Below are 21412 nucleotides of genomic sequence, written 5' to 3' on the forward strand. Positions count from 1 at the left end.
TTTACAGTTTCTTCAGGATGGTTTGGATAAGGGTTTGTCTGCAAGTTCCTTGAAAGGACAAATCTTTACAGGCTCCTCCATTTGAACCTATGCATTCTTTGGACATTAAACTACTTTCTTGGAAAGTGTTGTTTATTTTGGCCATCTCTTCTGCTAGAAGAGTTTCTGAGTTATCTGCTCTTTCTTGTGAGTCTCCTTTTCTGATTTTTCATCAGGATAAGGCAGTTTTGCGGACTTCTTTTCAATTTTTACCTAAAGTTGTGAATTCTAACAACATTAGTAGAGAAATTGTTGTTCCTTCCTTATGTCCTAATCCTAAGAATTATTTGGAGAGATCCTTACATTCTTTGGATGTGGTAAGAACTTTGAAATATTATGTGGAAGCTACTAAAAATTTCAGGAAGACTTCCAGTCTATTTGTTTTATTTTCTGGTCCTAGGAAAGGTCAGAAGGCTTCTGCTATTTCCTTGGCTTCTTGGTTGAAACTTTTGATTCATCAAGCTTATTTGGAGTCGGGTCAGACCCCGCCTCAGAGAATTACAGCTTATTCTACTAGATCAGTCTCCACTTCATGGGCTTTTAAGAATGAAGCTTCAGTTGATCAGATTTGCAAAGCGGCAACTTGGTCCTCTTTGCATACATTTACTAAATTCTACCGTTTTGATGTATTTGCTTCTTCGGAAGCAGTTTTTGGTAGAAAAGTTCTTCATGCAGCTGTTTCAGTTTGATTCTTCTGCTTTTGATTTAGTTTTTTTTTCTTTCAAAATGAAAATGAACTTATTTATTTGGGTTGTGGATTAATTTTTTCAGCGGAATATGGCTGTTTTTATTTTTATTCCCTCCCTCTTTAGTGACTCTTGAGTGGAAGATCCACATCTTGGATATTGATATCCCATATGTCACTAGCTCATGGACTCTTGCCAATTACATGAAAGAAAACATAATTTATGTAAGAACTTACCTGATAAATTAATTTCTTTCATATTGGCAAGAGTCCATGAGGCCCACCCTTTTTATGGTGGTTATGATTTTTTTTGTATAAAGCACAATTATTTCCACATTTCCTTTGTTGATGCTTTCTACTCCTGATTCTTTATCACCCCATTGCTTGGCTAATCCTTAAACTGAATTGTGGGTGTGGTGAGGGGTGTATTTATAGGCATTTTGAGGTTTGGGAAACTTTGCCCCTCCTGGTAGGATTGTATATCCCATATGTCACTAGTTTGGGGACTCTTGCCAATATGAAAGAAATTAATTTATCAGGTAAGTTCTTACATAAATTATGTTTTTCTTACATGTCCAATAAATACACATATATGTATGCATATATACATATCCACATCATATACTTAGAAGTGATAGGTCTGCATTTACTAGTGAAAGGTGATGTATACGTTAGGTGGAAGAATAATATCTGATAAACAGTAGGAATGAATTCTATATTTTTGGTGAAAGGTGATGTATACGTTAGGTGGAAGAATAATATCTGATAAACAGAATAAATTCTATTTTTAGATAAGCGGCTTCAGATCTAGTTCAGCATTTAATCCATCAGGTGTCAAACTTCCAAATTCAAAAATTAATTTGGCTTCTTGGTAAAGTATTTCTTTTTCAAAACCACCTCCTCTCTAGTTTTTTTCAACTTTCTTAATCCCCCAGTATTGGAATCCGGAAAGGCTACTATTATGTTCTTCTAAGAAATGTTTTGAAAGTAGGTGCCCTTTGAATCCATGTGTGATGTTATACATGTGTTCTCTTATTCGGTCTCGTAGAATTCTTTGGGTTTGCCCTAAGTATTGTCTTTTACAAGGACATTGAATTAGCTATATGATGCCTTTATTAGAGCATCTTATAGTTTCCGCAATATTGTATTTCAATTTCTTAGTAGTAGATTCTATTTCTTTTTTCTTTGTGCTAAATTTACATGATACACAGGAATGGCAAGGGGAAAAAAACCTTTACTATATTGCCTTCTAGATCTTTGGTTGCACATTTATGTTTGTTTTTGTTCTTTTTGAATTCACTTGGAGCCAATACATTTTTGAAAGTATCTGCTTTTTTTAAAAATAACATCTGGAATTTTTTTTACTTTGCCTCCTAGTATGTGATCTTTCCTTATAAGGTGCCAGTGTTTATTTAAATTTTTCCTAATGCAGTTATGTTGTCCACTAAATTTTGTTATAAAGGGTATAAAAGGTTTTTCTTCTTCCTTATACACAGTTTGTTTTGAAATTTTAGGTGTAAGTAAATCTGTTCTATTGACTACTGTGACTTGTTCTATCATTTTATCTAATTCACTCTATTGATATCCTCTCTCTAGGAATTTTTTCTTTATTATTGGTGAATTTATCTACCAATCTGCAAGAACAACCCAGGTTGTTCACCAAAAATGGGCCGGCATCTAAACTTACATTCTTGCATTTCAAATAAAGATACCAAGAGAATGAAGTAAATTTGATAATAGGAGTAAATTAGAAAGTTGCTTAAATTGCATGCTCTATCTGAATCACCAAAGAAAAAATTTGGGTTCAGCGTCCCTTTAACTCCAGCCCTCAAATGTCACTAACTGGATTCTACCTGAGTACAGGTGAGTAGGTCACAGTGAGTGAGCAACTGATCAGTCAGGCAGGGAATTAGAACCTGGTCTATTAGTAATGCCTTAGGATAGAACTGGGAAACACTGATTTCTGGGATAAATTGAATGTTTACTTTAGCTGCTTTAGGATACAGATAATGAAAGGACAAGCCACTAAGTGCCCCTTACCAAAGCTGCAAGTATCCCCAGTGGTATGTATAGCATAGGCTGATAAACAAGGTTTTATAATTTAGGAGCCAGTAAGAATATTAACCCCTTAGTGACCAGACCACTTTTCAATTTGTTGACCATCTGGGACCAAGGCTATTTTTGCATTTCTGCGATGTTTGTGTTTAACTGTAATTTTCCTCTTACTCATTTACTGTACCCACACATATTATATACTGTTTTTCTCGCCATTAAATGGACTTTCTAAAGATATGATTATTTTCATCATATCTTATAATTTACTATAAAAAATATATAAAATATGAGGAAAAAATTAAAAAAAATGCACTTTTTCTAACTTTGAGCCCCAAAATCTCTTACACATCTACAACCACCATAAAATACCAATGCTAAACAGTTTCTAAATTTTGTCCTGAGTTTATAAATACCCAATGTTTACATGTTCTTTGCTTTTTTTGTAAGTTATAGGGCAATAAGTACAAGTAGCACTTTGCTATTTCTAAACCATGTTTTTTCAAAATTGGCGATAGTTACATTGTAACACTGATATCTTTCAGGAATCCCTGAATAACCCTTCAAATGTATATATTTTTTAAAAGAAGACAACCTAAGGTATTAAACTTGGGGTATTTTGACTTTTTTCATGCAACCATTTTACCACCAATCTATGCCAAAGTTTGGGGGGGAAAAAAAATAATTAGATTTTTTGACAAAATAGCAATTTAAGAATACATTTACTGATAATATTAAGGGTTACTGCCAAATAACACCCTAATATGTCTTCAGCAGCATCTCCTGGGTACAGTGATACCACCCATGTATAGGTGTGTCGGGTTCTCGGGGGTCTAAAAGCTCTTATTTTTAGAGAGCGCATTCCAGTTTTTCAACTTGGAATTTTCACATCGGTCATCATGCAGCCATGTCCTATTTGGGACATTTCTGAAGCTGGCCAATGGAATTTACCCCCATAAAACCATATATTTTTGAAAAGTAGACACCCTAGGGTATTTGAAATGCTGGTATTTTAACACTTTCCATGCACTAATTCAACCACCAGTCTTTGTCAAACTTTTGGGTAGTCATTTTTTTGTTATTTTTTACACACATTGTACTTTAGGCATGGATTCTCAGTTCCTGTTATGTGTTACTGCCAAAAAACACCTCAATATGTGTTCAACAACATCTCCTGAGTATAGTGATACCACCCATGTATAGGTGTGTCGGGTTCTCTGGAGGCTAAAAAGCCTTAATTTTAGGAAGCGCATTCCAGTTTTTCAACTTGGAATTTTCACATCGTCATCATGCACCCATGTCCTATTTGGGACATTTCTGAAGCTGGTCAATGGAATTTACCACCATCAAACCATATATTTTTGAAAAGTAGACACCCTAGGGTATTTCAAATGCTTGTATTCTAACACTTTCCATGCACTAATTCAACCACCAGTCTTTGTCAAACTTTTGGGTAGTCATTATTTTGTGTTATTTTTCACACACATTGTACTTTAGGCATGGATTCTCAGTTCCTGTTATGTGTTACTGCCAAAAAACACCTCAATATGTGTTCAACAACATCTCCTGAGTACAGTGATACCACCCATGTATAGGTGTGTTGGGTTCTCTGGGGGCTAAAAAGCCTTAATTTTAGGAAGCGCATTCCAGTTTTTCAACTTGGAATTTTCACATTGGTCATCATGCACCCATGTCCTATTTGGGACATTTCTGAAGCCGGCCAATGAAATTTACCCCCATAAAGCCATATATTTTTGAGAAGTAGACCCCCTAGGGTATTTGAAATGCTGGTATTTTCACACTTTCCATGAACGTATTTAACCACCAGTCTTTGTCAAACTTTTGGGTAGTCATTTTTTTGTGTTATTTTTCACACACATTGTACTTTAGGCATGGATTCTCAGTTCCTGTTATGTGCTACTGCCAAAAAACACCTCAATATGTGTTGAACAACATCTCCTGAGTACAGTGATACCACCCATGTATAGGTGTGTTGGGTTCTCTGGGGGCCTTATTTTTAGGAAGCGCATTCCATTTTTTACACTTCCCATTTTCACATCCCATGCACCCATGTTCTATTTAAGACATTTCTGAAGCCGGCCAATGTAATTTACCCCCATAAAACCATATATTTTTGAAAAGTAGACATCCTAGGGTATTTCAAATGCAGGTATTTTAACACTTTCCATACACTAATTCAACCACTAGTCTTTGTCAAACTATTGGGCATTCATTTTTGTGTGTTATTTTTCACATACATTGTACTTTAGACATGGATTCACAGCTCCTGTTATGTGTTACTACCAAAGAAGACACCAATATGTGGTCACCAACATCTCCTGAGTTCAGTGATACCACCTATGCATAGGTTTGGTGGCTTGTTTGGGCGGTGCAATGCCAAATGTCTGACATGTGTTTGATTTTTTTTTTCACATTTAACATATTTTCTTTGCCTATCGTCTTTTTTGGGGGGTCTTTTAACATACCCCAATTTATTTGTTTTCCATATACCTTGGGGTGTCAACTTTTTAAATATAATCACATTTAGATTATATTTAAAAAGTTGACACCCCAAGGTATTATACATGGAGTGGTTTGATGACTTTGATGCAACCGTTTTAGCCCAAAAAATTGGAGAAAGTATATGGTGGTAATTTTTCAATTTTCATTGTTACAGACACATTGCTTTTTTACTATGATTTAGGAGAGACTGTTGTAAGTTATTGCAAAAGAATACTTCAGGTTGTTTTCTGCAAGGCACCCTGAGTACACCTATGCCCCCCATGCATAGGTTTGCCAGGATTTTGGGAAGGTTATTTTACATGATTTTAGTTATTAAAAATGAGAGTATTTCTTCTGATAGGCCTATCTTTAGTTTGGGGCCTATCGCATACCCCACTTTTATTTATTGCATTCAAAGTGTATATTTTTTAAATGTTGACACCCCAAGGTATTGTATATGGTGTGCTTTGATGCCTTTGAAGCAACCGTTTTAGCCCAAAAAATTGGAGAAAGTGTATGGTGGTAATTTTTCAATTTTCATTTTTACAGACACATTGCTTTTTGACTATGATTTAGGAGAGATTGTTGTAAGTTATTGCAAAAGAATACTTCAGGTTGTTTTCTGCAAGGCACCCTGAGTACACCTATGCCCCCCATGCATAGGTTTGCCAGGATTTTGGGAAGGTTATGTTACAATTTTATGACTTGTGATTTTAGTTATTAAAAATGAGAGTATTTCTTCTGATAGGCCTATCTTTAGTTTCGGGCCTATCACATACCCCACTTTTATTTATTGCATTCAAAGTGTATATTTTTTAAATGTTGACACCCCAAGGTATTGTATATGGTGTGCTTTGATGCCTTTGAAGCAACCGTTTTAGCCCATTTTTCAATTTTTAATTTTTACAGACACATTGCTTTTTGACTATGATTTAGGAGAGACTGTTGTAAGTTATTACAAAAACATACTTCAGGTTGTTTTCTGCAAGGCACCCTGAGAACACCTATGTCCCCTATGCATAGGTTTGACAGGGGTTTTGGTTAAAAAAAAACAGGCCCAATTTTAGAAAAAAATAGAGTAGTGAAATGTAAAAGTAAAAAAAACAAAAAAACATCTAACTGTAAACATAACCAAAAAAAATATATATATATAACAGCAAATGTATTTATTTTTTTTAAAATTGACCATTGTATGGTACTGCTTGAAGCAGTCCCCAATGCAGAGTGCAGGCTGTCCAGGGCAATCAGGACAGTGATATATGGTGTCCCTTCTCTTCCCCCTCTTGGTACAGACTCTGCATTTTTTTTGTGGTTTCTGCTTTGCGGCAGTAGGGGGGATTTTAAAAATAAAATGGGTAGCCCCAACTCTGCTCTCTACCATCACCGCCCGGGGAGCAGGTGCATCATGGTACAAAATCCCCGTAATAATCTGGAGCTGAAACTGTAAAAAAGTATTTTTAACTCTGGGGTTTGCTTTTTTGAACAACAAAAAAGCATTGTGGGTTGCAATCTGCATTAGGTAAATTGCAACCTTTTTGTACCAGGCCCTTGTCTTCTGCATAATTAGGTAGGGCTGCAGCAGCTGATCAGCCAGATCAACCCCACCCATATGCCGGTTATAAGACTTGATGCACAGTGGCTTCCTTATGATCTCAGCTCTGCCACGTACAGAAACCGCCACCGTCCTCTCTGTGTGTATGGTGGTAAGAAGGTATACATCCTTCTTGTCTATGTACTTAAGTGCCAACAGCTCCTCTTGGCGCAGAGCTGAGGTCTCCCCCCTTCGTAGCCGGGTGCGTACAAGCTGTCCTGGGAAACCTGCGCGGTTCTTTTTAATTGTACCGCAAGCTACTGTATCAAAGCAATACAGTAGCTTGAACAAAAGGACACTTGTATAATAATTGTCTAAGTACAAGTGATACCCTTTGTTCATTAGGGGTAATATCAGGTCCCAGACAATCTTGCCAGTGGTTCCCATATGTTCTGGGCAACCTGGAGGGTCAAGTTGGCTATCCTTTCCCTCATACACCCGGAAGGCCTGAGTATACCCATTTTCGCTGTCACAGAGCTTATACACCTTTACCCCATATCTGGAGCTCTTGGAAGGAATAAACTGCTTGAATCCCAGCCTTCCCTTATACTTCATTAGGGATTCATCAACGCATATATTCCTTCCAGGTGTATAAGCCTCTGCAAACCTGGCAGAAAAGTGGGTTATCAGGGGGCGGATTTTATACAGCCTCTCAAATTGGGGATGCTCCCTAGGGGGGCACAGGCTGTTGTCGCTGAAGTGCATGAAATGCAGAATCATTTCATACCTCTTCCTCGACATAATCTGGGAGAAAATGGGGGTAGAGCAGATGGGGCTAGTACTCCAGTAGGAGCGAATGGAGGGTTTCTTTATGATGCCCATCAGCATGGTCAATGCCCAGAATTTTTTTAATTCTGGCACATTGATGGGGGCCCATTGCTGCTTTGCCAAATATGTTCCAGGCTTTGCAGCACGGAACTGATGGGCATATAAATTAGTTTGGGCGACAATGTTCCCCAATACATCATCGCCCAGAAACACTTCCAGAAACTGCTGGGGGCTAAAACCTGCCACATCTATATTTATGCCAGCATTTGCTGTGAAGGGTGGGATATCTGGCCTCTGGAGATGAGGTGTTACCCACTCTTCAGCAGCAATGGCAGCAACACGCCTCCTTCTGGCAGGGGGGCTGGTAGGGGGTCTAGCAGCCACAGATACATCACTATCAGTTGAGACTGCATCTAGTGATGTATTTGAGCATATGGCAGGGTCAAAATTGGGGTCTGAGTCAGACATAGAGGCATCTGACTCTGACGCAAGGATGGCATACGCCTCCTCAGCACTATATATTTTCTGTGACATTTTTGTATCTGTCACAGAAAAAAATGTACTAATTTTTTTTTAAATTAAACTAATTAACTAAATTAATTAACTAAATAAACTAGCAAAAAAGTACTGCTATGCTACTGCCAGTGATTTATAGCGATCACTGGCAAGCTAGGGGTTAATGGCTCTGAAAATTACATTAAATTAACTAAATGGTTCTGAAAAGAGCCTCTGGATTTTTAAAAAATTACAACAACAAAATTAACCCCTAAAAAAATACACAGACAGCAAAAAAGTACAACTATGCTACTGCCAGTGATTTATAGCGATCACTGGCAAGCTAGGGGTTAATGGCTCTGAAAATTAAATTAAATTAACTAAATGGTTCTGAAAAGAGCCTCTGGATTTTTAAAAAATTACAACAACAAAATTAACCCCTAAAAAAATGCACAGACAGCAAAAAAGTACAGCTATGCTACTGCCAGTGATTTATAGCGATCACTGGCAAGCTAGGGGTTAATGGCTCTGAAAATTAAATTAAATTAACTAAATGGTTCTGAAAAGAGCCTCTGGAGTTTTAAAAAATTACAACAACAAAAAATTAACCCCTAAAAAAATGCACAGACAGCAAAAAAAAGTGCAGCTATGCTAATGCAAGTGATTTATAGTGATCACTGGCAAGCTAGGGGTTAATGGCTCTGAAAAGAGCCTTTGGTTCTATATTTTTTTAACAAATAAAAGAATTAAATCTCTCTCTGCAAAAAAACAGGTCTCTCTCCAACAAAATGGCAAGTGAGGAGAGGGAGGGAGATCCACACTGATCAGTGTCAATATTTACAAATATTGACATGATCAGACAAATGGGGTATTTTATTATTATTATTTTTTTTTGGGTGGGAGGCTCAGATTGGGTGACCCTAGCTTGCCCCTATGATGAGGCAGGCTAGGGACACCCCCAGAGGCCCCATGATGCATTGGGCATCGCCATCTTGGATGCCTAGTGAAGGGGGAGGGGAGGGGCTATTTAGGGCTTTTTTTTTTTTAAAAAAATTTACTTTTATTTTATAACTAACTAAGTGCCTCGACCCACCGAGGCACTTAGCACACAAGCAGAGCATCGGAAGCGTGTCCAATCGCTTCCGATGCTCTGAAACACTGCCGGGCTCCACGTGGAGCGAAACCGGAAGTGATCACTCGTGGGGGAGTGATCAATCCGGTCCCGGCACTCGGGAACAGTATTGCAGGATGCCTAGACCTCAAGGCAAGCCTGCAATACTGTTAGAGCAGCTGGAAGCGATTTCGATCGCTTCCAGTGCTCTGTTTAACCGACGACGTATGCCATACGTCCTCGGTCGTTAAGTGCTTTTTTTTTGAGGACGTATGGCATACGTCGTCGGACGTTAAGGGGTTAAGGCCCCATACAGTGGTATTTGTATATAGATATATGGAGAATAGCCCAAAAAGTTAGGAGCCAGGGGAAATATTCTAGGAGCCAGTGAGTGGCTCCTGGGTTTGTCAAGCCCTGCCCTGCTTTAGACCACCAACATTTTACTTGTAAGTAGCAGTGCAAGACATGTACAGAGATGTATTAATTTCACTTCTTGCCCCACCGATTGATTAAACATTGGTATATTTACACTGCGGGCAAAGTATTGTAAATAGGTAACTTGACAAATTATGGAAACTTTGCTTTCGTCTTATTTGTTATTAGTTTCTAGGCCATGTGATGTAATCTGGTTTCACCTCGCCATGAACATTTACTCTGCAAAATAAACATTTTAAACCTTCTCAACATATTGAATTATCTGTGATGGCTTCTTTTATATGGTATCTCATGGATTTTGGTGTCTTGAAATAATTAAAGGGACATGAAACCCAAAATTCTCTCATGATTCAGACGGAGGATAAAAAAAACAACTTTCCAATTTACTTCTATTATCATGTTTGTCTCATGATATTGTTTGTTGAAGAGAATACCTAGGCAGATAATGTGCACATGTTTGGAACACTAGATAGCGGCAGTGATACCACAATTTATCATTTTTTAAAAGCATTCTTGTAAAACTGCTGCAATATAGTGCTCCATATACGCTCTTGAGTTTACCAACCTGCTTTTCAACAAAGGATACCAAGAGAATTTAGTAAATTTGAAGTTGCTTAAAGTTATACACTCTGCCTGAATCATGAAAGAAAATTTTAGGTTTCATGTCTCTTTTAAGTCGTCCTACTGCAGCAGACTTTTTGGCGGTGACTGAGTTAATACAGAGTTCTGGAAACCATGCAATGTTATGACTCTCGTTTAATGTTTCACTTTATAATGAATACAGAGGAAGCCTTTGACGTTAATGAGTGAGGCTGAGATGAAATAGTGCACGGTGAATGGACCATAAGGCTTTGCATGTTTTCTTTGGCTGTAGATTTGTCTGGAACGTTAATACAAATTCATAGGCGTAAGACAAGGATTTTTTTTCTCTTCTTTTGTCTTCCTGCCTGGCTTATTCCCATTTAATCTCGTGAGTGTTTGCATATTGGACCATTTATACATAAATCTGTTTCACATATGCTCTTTCCCACAGAGTCTAAAGTCTGATGAAGAAGCAGAGTGTGCGAAAGAGACGCAGAACGAGAACTTTGAATCACAAGGTAAGGCTGTTTCAGGAGATTCACAGAATTAGAGTAATGTGAGCCCTTCATGTTAAAATTACTGAGTGGTATTTGCAATGTGAGAGTCTTTTTTTCTGATGCTGAATGTTTTTAAAAGACTGGATACTATAGTAAACGAGAACACACAAATGCATCTCATACAATTAGAATTAGTAGCACCACCTAGTGGCTGTTAGAGATTCTGTCTGGTTATGCTTGTTTTCACTGCTACCTTTGTGACTCCATGGCAGCAGTACTTCAGGCACTTGGGACTATGGGGGACATTCAAGTCAAAATAAACTTTTATGATTCAGAAAGAGCAGCAGTTTTAAGACACTTTCTAATTTACTTCCATTATCAAATTTAGCACAGTCTTTTTATATTCACTCTCTCTGGGGAAAAAGATCCTACTGAGCATGTGCACAGGGTTTTACATATACTAGTCTGTGATTGGCTGATGTCTGTCACATGATACAGGGGGCCAGAAAATGGGAGAAAAAATAAATATGTCAGAAAAAAATCTACTGCTTAGTTGAAATTCAGAGTAGGTGTTATTGCATTGTCTTTTTAATATGCACTTGTTAATTATGCAATGCTACTGCATTGAGTGGTCATTTAACTACAGTTTCAGTTGTTAAACCACTGAGTAAAGAATGTACCTCCATACTGTCTGCAAGACCCATTTCATTTGGCTCCAGTCTCAGCAGGTGCCGAGTGTATCTCCCTACCTACCTAACCATTTTCTCCCTGCTCACCTGGTAGAGTCTGCCAGCCTGCCTACCTGTTTATACTACCCTCCCATCTGTTTGCTTATCTGCATACATCTTTGCCTACCTCAAATTATCATTATTTTTACTGCAATTATTTTTCAATAACCAAACTTATGTGGAGGAGCCCATTTGGGTTTGAGTCAGCTGACAACAAGGCTAGTCACAGTTAAAATGTTAGTGTGAAGTGCTATCACCTTGAGATGTCAGCAGGTGCATTTCCAACTCTGAAAATGAGTAAATAATCAATTTTCAGAGCTAATTACATTTAACAATGGGCAAAATAAATAATGAAACTATATTGCAAACTTGTTTCATTATGCATAACTGAACACATTTTTATATTAAAATCTCAAGGTGTTTACTGTCCCTTTTGTCTGATGACTACATGTCCTGTCTGCACTGACTATATAGCAGTTGGTTTGCTAAAGGTATAAGAGTAAAACATATTTAAAATGAAGAATGTTGTAAATACAATACATATTAACGAAAGATGAGATCAATTTGTGGTTGTTATTAAATTCTCTGCTATGTTGTCCATAACCAGCATCAGTGATATGGTTAATTGGGTGTCAACAACTTGTAAATGTCTGAATTAGTGCAAAATATTGTTTTAGTTGCCCCTTATTCAACTATATAAGACTGTCAGCCACCTGAACTGTTCACCTCAGGATCCTGTCTGGAAAGTACAGGGTTCCAATGTGAGTTATGGTTCTTCTAGTTTTAAAGAGGCATTCAAATCTGAATTAAACTTTCATGGTTCAGATACATACCACTTGTCAATGGCTCACTAGATATGTTTAGCTGGGGTCCCAGTAGTGAATAGCTGCTCTGGAGCCCACTTTAACTATGTGTTTGACACAGTTATGTAAAACAATAGTGCTATAATAAAGCAATGCTCTAACATATTAGAGCATTTTCTGTTTGCACTTTTATGCCAGCAAATTTGACTGCAACTTTAAAATCCAATGTAAAGACTGTGCATATAGATGCACAGCACAGCCAATTGGAATACAAAGCAATTAATCTATGTGAGGGGTGTCAAACTCATTTGAGTGCTGGGCCATTTTCCATACAAGTGCATCTTTGCACACTACCTACATATCTTGCCGTTGCTTTGTTTGTGAATTGCATTGAGTGTCTTTTTTAATGTTATATTCTTTGGCAAAACTAATCGATTTTTTTGCAAATAATGCCAGTTTCATACCCCTGCTCTAGGTGGTACTCCTGTATTTGTTCTTCAGGGGTATCCAGGATAGTTGATCAAGAACTGGGTACAGTTGCCTATAGATCACTGGTTTTCAAACCTGCCCTCATGCCTCCCCAACAGTCCAGGTTTTCTGGATAGCCTTGGATTAGAGCAGCTAAAATACGCGTTTAACTAATCAGCTGATTATTTCACCTGTGCTCCAGTTCAGATATCCACAAAATGTGGCCTGTTAGAGAGGCCTGAGAACAGGTTTGAAAACCATTGCTATAGATCAAAGCTTGACAGAGTTTTTCAAAATCCGTGAGCCACAATAGTATTTTAAACCCTTTAGTTACTCAGGTGGACCTCATGGTAATCAAAAAGTGAAGTCACTGCAGTGACACGCAGCAATAAGCTGACCTTTATTTGCCCAGAGCAAAGTGCAATAATGAGGTAAATCCCTGCTGTATATTTATACTGCTGCAGTGATTTAGCCACTTGATTTCTGCGCTATCACATAGCCTATAGTTCTACTGTGGGACGTGTGTGAAGTTTGTGGCAGAGAGTTCTAATTCATTCATTATATATTCCAGCCTGAGTGCTAGAAACCCCCTCTAACATTTTCAGACTTCTATTACAAGAAAAGTGATTACAATAAAAATGTGCTTTACAAGATTTTTTTTTAGAATTACATTTTTGTTTAGTATTACTGCCTTCATAAGCTGTTAATACAACAGAAAAATAGCAAAACCAGAAAATAGAAATAAATAAGGAAGTGTTTATCCATTTCAGCAAGCCCATGTTAGTCCTCCATGTTGTTTCTTTTGATAATCCAGGCCAGTTGAGGACATGGAACACAGACATCTTTGACAGTCCAAGAAGAAATTCAAGTCCTTGCTCTGATATGACTGAGCACCAGGTGCGGGACATCTGGGAGGAGCTTGGCATTGACCCCAATGGGTATCTTAACCTACAGGAACTTGCTGCAGTCTGTAAGAACATCGGCCTTAAAGACCTTACTAAAGAGGTATGATTCATAGATTAGCATATTTTTTTTCTCATCTGCCATTAAAGTTTAATCTACAAATCAAGATCAAGCACTAGAACCCCCCCCCAAAGTTTCACATCTACATTATTTTTTAAGCTATTGTAAGTTTTCTTGTAAAACATCTCTGCTTATATGTTTGGACCTTTAAAGGGTTTAAAGAACCTTGGAAAAAATCTGAAGTTTATATATAGTTTAAAAAGAATGTAATTAATGTATGTGTGTGTGTGTAGGAGCTACAGGACTTGTTTACGAAATTGGACAGGGATGGAGATGGAAGAGTAAGCTTTGAAGAGTTCCAATTAGGCTTGTTCAGTCATAGTCCCATTGCTTCCACACCGCTCAAGCAGAGACGACCATGGACACTTTATCAGGTGAGCAGAACCAAGAATACTACACAGATAATGGTTCAAAGTAAACAAAAGAATATGAGTTAAAAATGCTATTAAAGTCAAAATTAAACGTTTATGATCCAGATAGAGTGTGCAATAAAATAAATAAATTCCAATTTACTTCCATTATCAAATTTTGCACACTTTCTGAGACATCAGCTTCTACGGAGCATGTGCAAGAGTTCACAGCGTATACATGTATGAGCACAATCCAACAACAGGAACGCACCCTGCTCATAATATGCTGGAAAAAAATTGATGGTGAAATAAGCAAACCAAAGGCAAAGGGTAGCAGTGGCAGAAGAAACTCCATTTAATCCATATCAGAAAAAAAGTGACACACACTTAGTAACAGACAGCAAATAGCGGTCAAACGCGTTACATCATGAAGACTGACTTTGCCTTTGGTTTGCTTATTTCACCATCAATTTTTTTCCAGCATATTATGAGTAGGGTGCGTTCCTGTTGGATTGTGCTATTTCTGAGGCAGGGGTGGACTGCCTCTTTCGTTTCGGCACCTGCTTACGCTGGGTTGTTGCCTATTCTTGCACTTGTGTCATTTTTATTAGCAAGAAGAGAACAGAAGAATTATGGGGCACACTTAGTGAGGATTATAACCCATTCACTGACAAGGTGGAGTGTATTTGTAATGTGTATTATTATAAAACATAACGTTTATTTACAGTAATTTAAAAAGATGAGTATTATGTTGTGGACCATGCCACCAATTAAGCTAAAATTTGTCACAAATTTATTTAAAAGAAAATTAAAATAAGAATTATATAGAGAAAAAGCACTGCAAACTCTCCACGCAGGAGCGTCCTCCCAGGAGCAATTACTAATACTGGTTAATTATAACCTAGATATACTGGTAACTGAAAAGTATCTATAGTCTAATGTAATATGGGAATAGAGGCAATAAACCTAAAGTGCTCAGCGTAATGGCTTTTAGCAAAGATAAACGGCTCACATAGAGAGACCTGTATTTCTAAATTATTATATGCCACCACACTGTATTACGATAATACTGTCTAATTCCCATAAAATGTATGTCTTGCCCAAGATTGGGCCAACAAAATTATAAGTTACCAGCTATCAAATATTATATTTCAACAAGAGAGGAGAGAAGCAGTGCAAACACCTGTAATTTTGATGGAGTTTGACTGCAAGGGGGTGTGACTGTAGCGTGAAGATCAGTACGTTGTGCGCGTCACTATGATACAGAGGAAGATCGTCTGAGCGCTGCCCTGGAGGTTGTTTGTATACATGTATGAGTCTGTAATTTGCTAATGGGTGTCACATGAGACAGGGGGCAGGGAAATTGAAGGAAATTTAGAAATTTTACATAAATAAAAATCTGCTGCTCATTTGAAATAGGTGCTATTGCTTTTGTCTTTTTATTATGCATTTGTTGATTATGCAATTCTACTGTATTTTATGGTCCTTTAATGCAGAGACTCCATATGCTAAAGGGATAACTCTAATGTAAAGATGTTTTTAATTATGTATACTTAATTATTAAAAAATGACAATATAACAGATGTTCATTAATTCTGAGTTCTAAATCCCTTCCCGTTTAGTCACCATGGCCTAGATTACAAGTGGAGTGTTTGCAGGTGGCTGATTATAGCTACCGCAAGTTTTAGGGGTTAAAAATGGGTTGTGTGGGGTTTTAGAAAAAAAAATGCAGCAAAAAGTGCCTTTACATTGCGGTCTATGGGAACTGTGTGTTCCCTGTAAATATATATGTATATACTTATATACACATATATTTATGTGTTTGTGTATATACCCCCTTCGCTGTGCTAGTTCTCATGTCGTGTCTGACGGCATGAGAACGAGGCTCCCATAGGAGCCCCATGGAAGCGTGCTCTTGTGAGCGCAATGCTTCTGTGCAATGCAAACGCAAGGTCATGTTCGCATTGCACCTAACGCATAATACCAGCGCTAGTATCGCTTTCGCAGAAGCAATATTTTGCGCTTAAGTTGTAATCTAGCCCCATGTCAGCAATTTGCAGAACATGTTACAGGGAAAAGAAATACATGTGCACTAGTGTTTACTCCTATTTTTCAAGCACCTCCCACCTCTTGCCTCAAACCTGGCTGTTATCAAAAATCTATTCCACTTCACAAACAAACCTTCTATTTTCTGACAGCAGATATATTTTTATATAGTGGATGTGCAAACTGTTAGTACCTTAAACAACTTTGAACAATAGTAATTGGACATTAAACACCACTTTTGTGTAAAAAAATTACTTTTTCCCATGTTTCCTAGAGGCCAAAAAGCAAAATCTTGAGTTTCCATCTTAATATGAGGAGAGTCCACGACTTCATTCTTGTGGGAAATGCTGAACCTGGCCACCAGGAGGAGGCAAAGACACCCCAGCCAAAGGCTTAAATACCTCCCCCACTCGTCTCATCCCCCAGTCATTCTTTGCCTTTCGTCACAGGATGTTGGTAGAGAAGTGTCAGAAGATACGGAGTAGTTCCTTATAGAGGGTAGTTCTCTTCGAAATGGGACTGGAGTTTTAAGTAGTCTTGTCAGCCTCTCAGTGAGAGCATTGGTGAATGTTAGAGTCTGGAGATGCAGGGAGAGTCTTTCTGCGAACCCATCCAGAGGTATATTAACAACTCTTAAGCAATCAGTGTTGATGAGTTTCACTGCCTGCTTCTATCACTCAAGTCCATGTCAGGAGTGATGCTACAAGACTTCAAACTTGAGAGGTTGTGTTTCTGTTCCACGGCATAGATTCCGGTAAGATCGTTTCATTTTTTTATACACATTTGATAACGCAAAAGACCTTTTATCTGAATGGAATCGAGGGTTAATGTCTCTTATTGAACAGGAGTGATTAATCCCATATTTTTTATATTGTATTTATGCTGTGACATGTGGCTCAGGCAGATGTTGGAACATACAGGTTTTACTTTCACTCTGGAGCGCTGCGCAGCCAGTTAGGCTTGGCGCGCTTTTAGTGGGGCAGGGGCGGTCCTGCATGGCGTACCATGTGACCGGGTGTGGTCACAGTGATTCTCTTCTTCCTGACCTTGCGGTGCCTGGAGACTAAGCGGTTTCTTTCTTGGGCCTGGGTTATAGGAGGTGGTGAGTGCCCCAGCCATTGGGGGTATAAAGGTGCCATATATCTTTGTTTCAGTCCTTTTTATAAGCACAAGCTATGGAGGACTCTGATACGTTAGAGGGTACTCCCTTTTTTACCTAAAGCTAATTCCTGTCTATATTGTGAGGAGGCCACGGTATTCCTGCCTGCTCAATTATGTTCCACATGCCTTGATAATGTAATCTAATCATAGAAAGCTAATATGTTTAATACTACTGAGCCTTCTACCTCTGAGGAGTCTCCGTCCCGTGAGGTGCGCACCCTACATTCATCTCCTAATACACATGCAACTGCCCATAGCACTCCTATTCCTCCATCTGGAGGGGCCCTTTTACCGCCAGACGTTACTGAACAGTTAGACGCCAGTGTCTGTGGCCTTTAGTGCTTTACCTCGCACTGCTAAGTGCAAGCGAAAGGTTAAATATTGCTATCCTTCCCAGAGGTCATCTACTAGCTTATTGGATTTATCTGATACAAGATTATCCAATGATGAAAACGCCTCAGATACTTCAGAGGATGCTCTTTCTGAGTCGGAATCTGCTGCCTCTAAGCCTCCAGCTGCGGAGGAACCAGACTTTAGATTTAGGATTGAACACTTACGCTTTCTGCTAAAGGAGGTGTTGGCTACTTTAGAGGTACAAGAACCTAAATTACCTGAGGAACCTTGCATTCCTAAATTAGATAAGGTCTACGACTACAGGGTTGTACAACAGACTTTCCCGGTTCCCGTAAAGATGGCGAACATTATTAAGAATGAATGGGAAAGGCTAGGTTCTTCTTTTTCCCCTTCTTCTTTCTTTAAAGAGACAGTCAAGTCCAAAAAAAACTTATGATTAAGATAGGGCATGTAATTTTAAACAACTTTCTAATTTACTTTTATCACCAATTTTGCTTTGTTCTCTTGGTATTCTTAGTTGAAAACTAAACCTAGGAGGTTCATATGCTAATTTGATAGTTTTTCACCACTAGAGAGCATTAGTTCACGTGTTTCATATAGATAACATTGAGCTCATGCTCGTGAATTTACCATGGAGCAGCTCTGATTGGCTTATATGCAAGTCTGTCAAAAGAACTGAAATAAGGGGGCAGTCTGCAGAGGCTTAGATACAAGGTAATTACAGAGGTAAAAAGTATATTAACATAACCTTGTTGGTTATGCAAAACTGGGGAACGGGTAATAAAGGGATTATCTATCTTTTAAAACAAAAAAAATTCTGGTGTTGACTGTCCCTTTAAGAAATTGTTCCCGGTTCCGGACTCTCAATTGGAGTTGTGGGGTTTCGTCCCTAAGGTAGACGGCGCTATCTCCACGCTTGCTAAACGCACTACTCTCCCACTTGAGGATAGTTCGTCGTTTAAAGAGCCCATGGATAAGAAGCTGGAAACTCCATTAAGAAAAATGTTTCAGCATACGGGATATTTGTTCAAACCAGCAGCGGCTGTTGCTGTGGTTGTGGGACCAGCTACCTTCTGGTGCGACTCCTTATCTGAGTTGATCGAGGTGGAGGGTCCACTCGACACGATCCTGGAAAGAATTAGGGCCTTATGGGTAGCTAATTCTTTTATTTGTGATGCAAATATGCAGATTATTCGCCTGAACGCCAAGGCTTCAGGTTTTTCTGTGCTAGCCCATAGGGCACTCTGGCTGAAATCTTGGTCTGCGGACATGACTTCGAAATCTAGACTTCTTTCCCTCCCATTCAAGGGAAAGATTCTTTTTGGTTCAGGTGCCTTTTTATCGCAGGATAAGAAGAACAAGCCTAAGGGACAAGGTCCTAATTTTCGTTCGGACAAATCCCAACGTCAGCAGCCCTCTGCAAAGTCGGAGCAGTCCAAGGGAACTTGGAAACCTCCTCAGTCCTGGAATAAATCCAAGCAAAATAAGAAGCCCGCCAAGTCAAAGTCAGCATGAAGGGGCGGCCCCCAATCCGGCTTTGGATCTGGTAGGGGGCAGACTGTCTCTCTTTTCAGAAGCTTGGTTTGGGGATGTGCAAGACCCTTGGGTACTGGAGGTCATCGCTTAGGGATACAGGATTGGTTTCAAGTTTCATCCTCCCAACGGCAGATTCCTCTTATCAAACCTGTCTTCAAGGCCAGAAAAGAGAGAGACTTTTCTAGGGTGTGTGAGGGATCTCTCCACCCTGGAGGTCATTTTACCGGTACCTCCAGCAGAGAGAGGTCTGGGATACTACTCAAACCTGTTTGTGGTCCCAAAGACGGAGGGTACTTTTCGTCCAATTCTGAACCTAAAGTGTTTAAACAAATTCCTGTCAGTCCCCTCATTCAAGATGGAGACAATAAGGTCCATTCTTCCTTTAGTCCAGGAAGGACAATTTATGATCAGGATAGACCTGAAGGATGCCTACCTTCACGTCCCTATACACAAGGAACACTTCAAGTTTCTAAGATTTGCGTTCATGGACCAGCACTCCAGTTCATTGCACTTCCATTTGGTCTAGCTACTGCTCCAAGAGTTTTTACGAAGGTTCTAGGGGCTCTCTTTTCAGTGGCCAGAACCAGAGGGATTGCAGTGGCGCCATACTTAGACGACATTTTGGTTCATGCTCCATCCTGTCGTCTAGCAGAGGACCATATGAAAACTCTTCTTTCTCTTCTTCGATCTCATGGATGGAAGATACACTTAGAAAAGAGTTCTCTTATTCCCAGTACCAGGGTTGAGTTCCTGGGTACGATAATATATTCCATATCTATGAGGATATTTCTTACAGAGCAAAGATGTTACAAGCTAACTTCCAATTATCTTGCCCTCCAGACCTCTTTCAGGCCATCTGTGGCTCGGTGGATGGAGGTAATTGGACTCATGGTGTCCTGCATGGACATCATCCCCTTTGCCAGATTCCATCTCAGACCTCTTCAGCTGTGCATGCTGAGACAGTGGAACGGCAATCATTCAGATCTGTCTCAACAGATTTCTTTGGACAGCCAGTCGAGAGAATCGCTCTTCTGGTGGCTTTGTCCAGATCACCTGTCCCAAGGGACGTCCTTCTTGAGACCATCCTGGGAGATTGTGACTACGGATGCAAGTATCTCAGGATGGGGAGCTGTTTGGGGTGCCAGGAAGGCACAGGGCCTGTGGATTCGAGAGGAATCCCTCCTCCTGATCAACATCTTGGAACCTTGAGTGATCTTCAATGCTCTCAAGGCTTGGCTCCTTCTGGGTTCAACCCAGTTTATCCGATTCCAATAACCTCGGTGGCTTACATCAACCATCAGGGGGGAACGAGAAGCTCCCTAGCAATGAGGGAAGTATTTCAGATTCTAGAGTGGGCAGAGGCCCACAGATGTTCGCTCTCAGTGATCCACATTCCAGGTGTGGACAACTGGAAAGTGGATTTTCTCAGCATACAATCCTTTCTTTGGGGGGGAATTGTCTTGCCATCCCAAAGTGTTTACGTAGATATGCAGCATGTGGGGGACGCCGGAGATAGATCTCATGGCATCTCATCTCAATACCAAGCTACCCAGATATGGGTCGAGGTCCCGGGATCCTCAGGCGGAGCTAATAGATGCATTAGCAGTGCCTTGGAGGTTCAATCTAATCTACTTTTTCCCGCCCTTACCACTCCTTCCTCGAGTAGTGGCCTGCATCAGTGATACTGATTGCTCCATCGTGGCCGTGAAGGATGTGGTTCGTGGATCTAGTGGGGATGTCATCTTCTCCTCCCATGGAGGTTACCTTGTCGCAGGTATCTGCTGGAACAAGGTCCTTTTGTTCATCAAAATCTAGATTCTCTGAGGCTGACTGCATGAAGATTGAACGCTTAGTCCTAGCGAAGAGAGGTTTTTCTGAGAGCGTTATTGATACTCTCATTCAAGCCCGTAAGCCGGTTACTCGTCGCATCTATCATAAGGTGTGGAGTACCTACTTATTCTGGTGTGAAGAGCATAGATTTCCCTGGCATAAGGTCAGGGTTTCCAGAATTCTTTCCTTTCTTCAGGTTGGTCTGGAGAAGGGCCTTTCGGCTAGCTCTCTTAAGGGACAGATTTTGGCCGTATCTGTTTTACTGCACAAGAGGCTCGCTGAGCTTCCAGATGTCCAGTCCTTTGTTCAGGCTCTGTCTAGAATCGGACCTGTTTTTCGACCTAGTGCTCCTCCTT

The 21412-nt window shown here is 39.5% G+C and overlaps 1 protein-coding gene across 2 annotated transcripts in view; it reads left to right on the forward strand.

Moving 5' to 3' along the window:
* NINL (ninein like) overlaps positions 1 to 21412 on the forward strand; it is a 373652-nt gene that overhangs the window by 141698 nt on the left and 210542 nt on the right. For both annotated transcript variants that reach the window (XM_053711960.1, XM_053711961.1), the window contains exons 5-7: positions 10712 to 10778; positions 13571 to 13761; positions 14013 to 14153. In XM_053711960.1, coding sequence (XP_053567935.1) covers positions 10712 to 10778; positions 13571 to 13761; positions 14013 to 14153 — 399 coding nt within the window. The remainder of the gene's footprint in view (positions 1 to 10711; positions 10779 to 13570; positions 13762 to 14012; positions 14154 to 21412) is intronic.

Source organism: Bombina bombina, chromosome 4 (genome assembly GCF_027579735.1).
Source record: "Bombina bombina isolate aBomBom1 chromosome 4, aBomBom1.pri, whole genome shotgun sequence".
Taxonomy (NCBI): domain Eukaryota; kingdom Metazoa; phylum Chordata; class Amphibia; order Anura; family Bombinatoridae; genus Bombina; species Bombina bombina.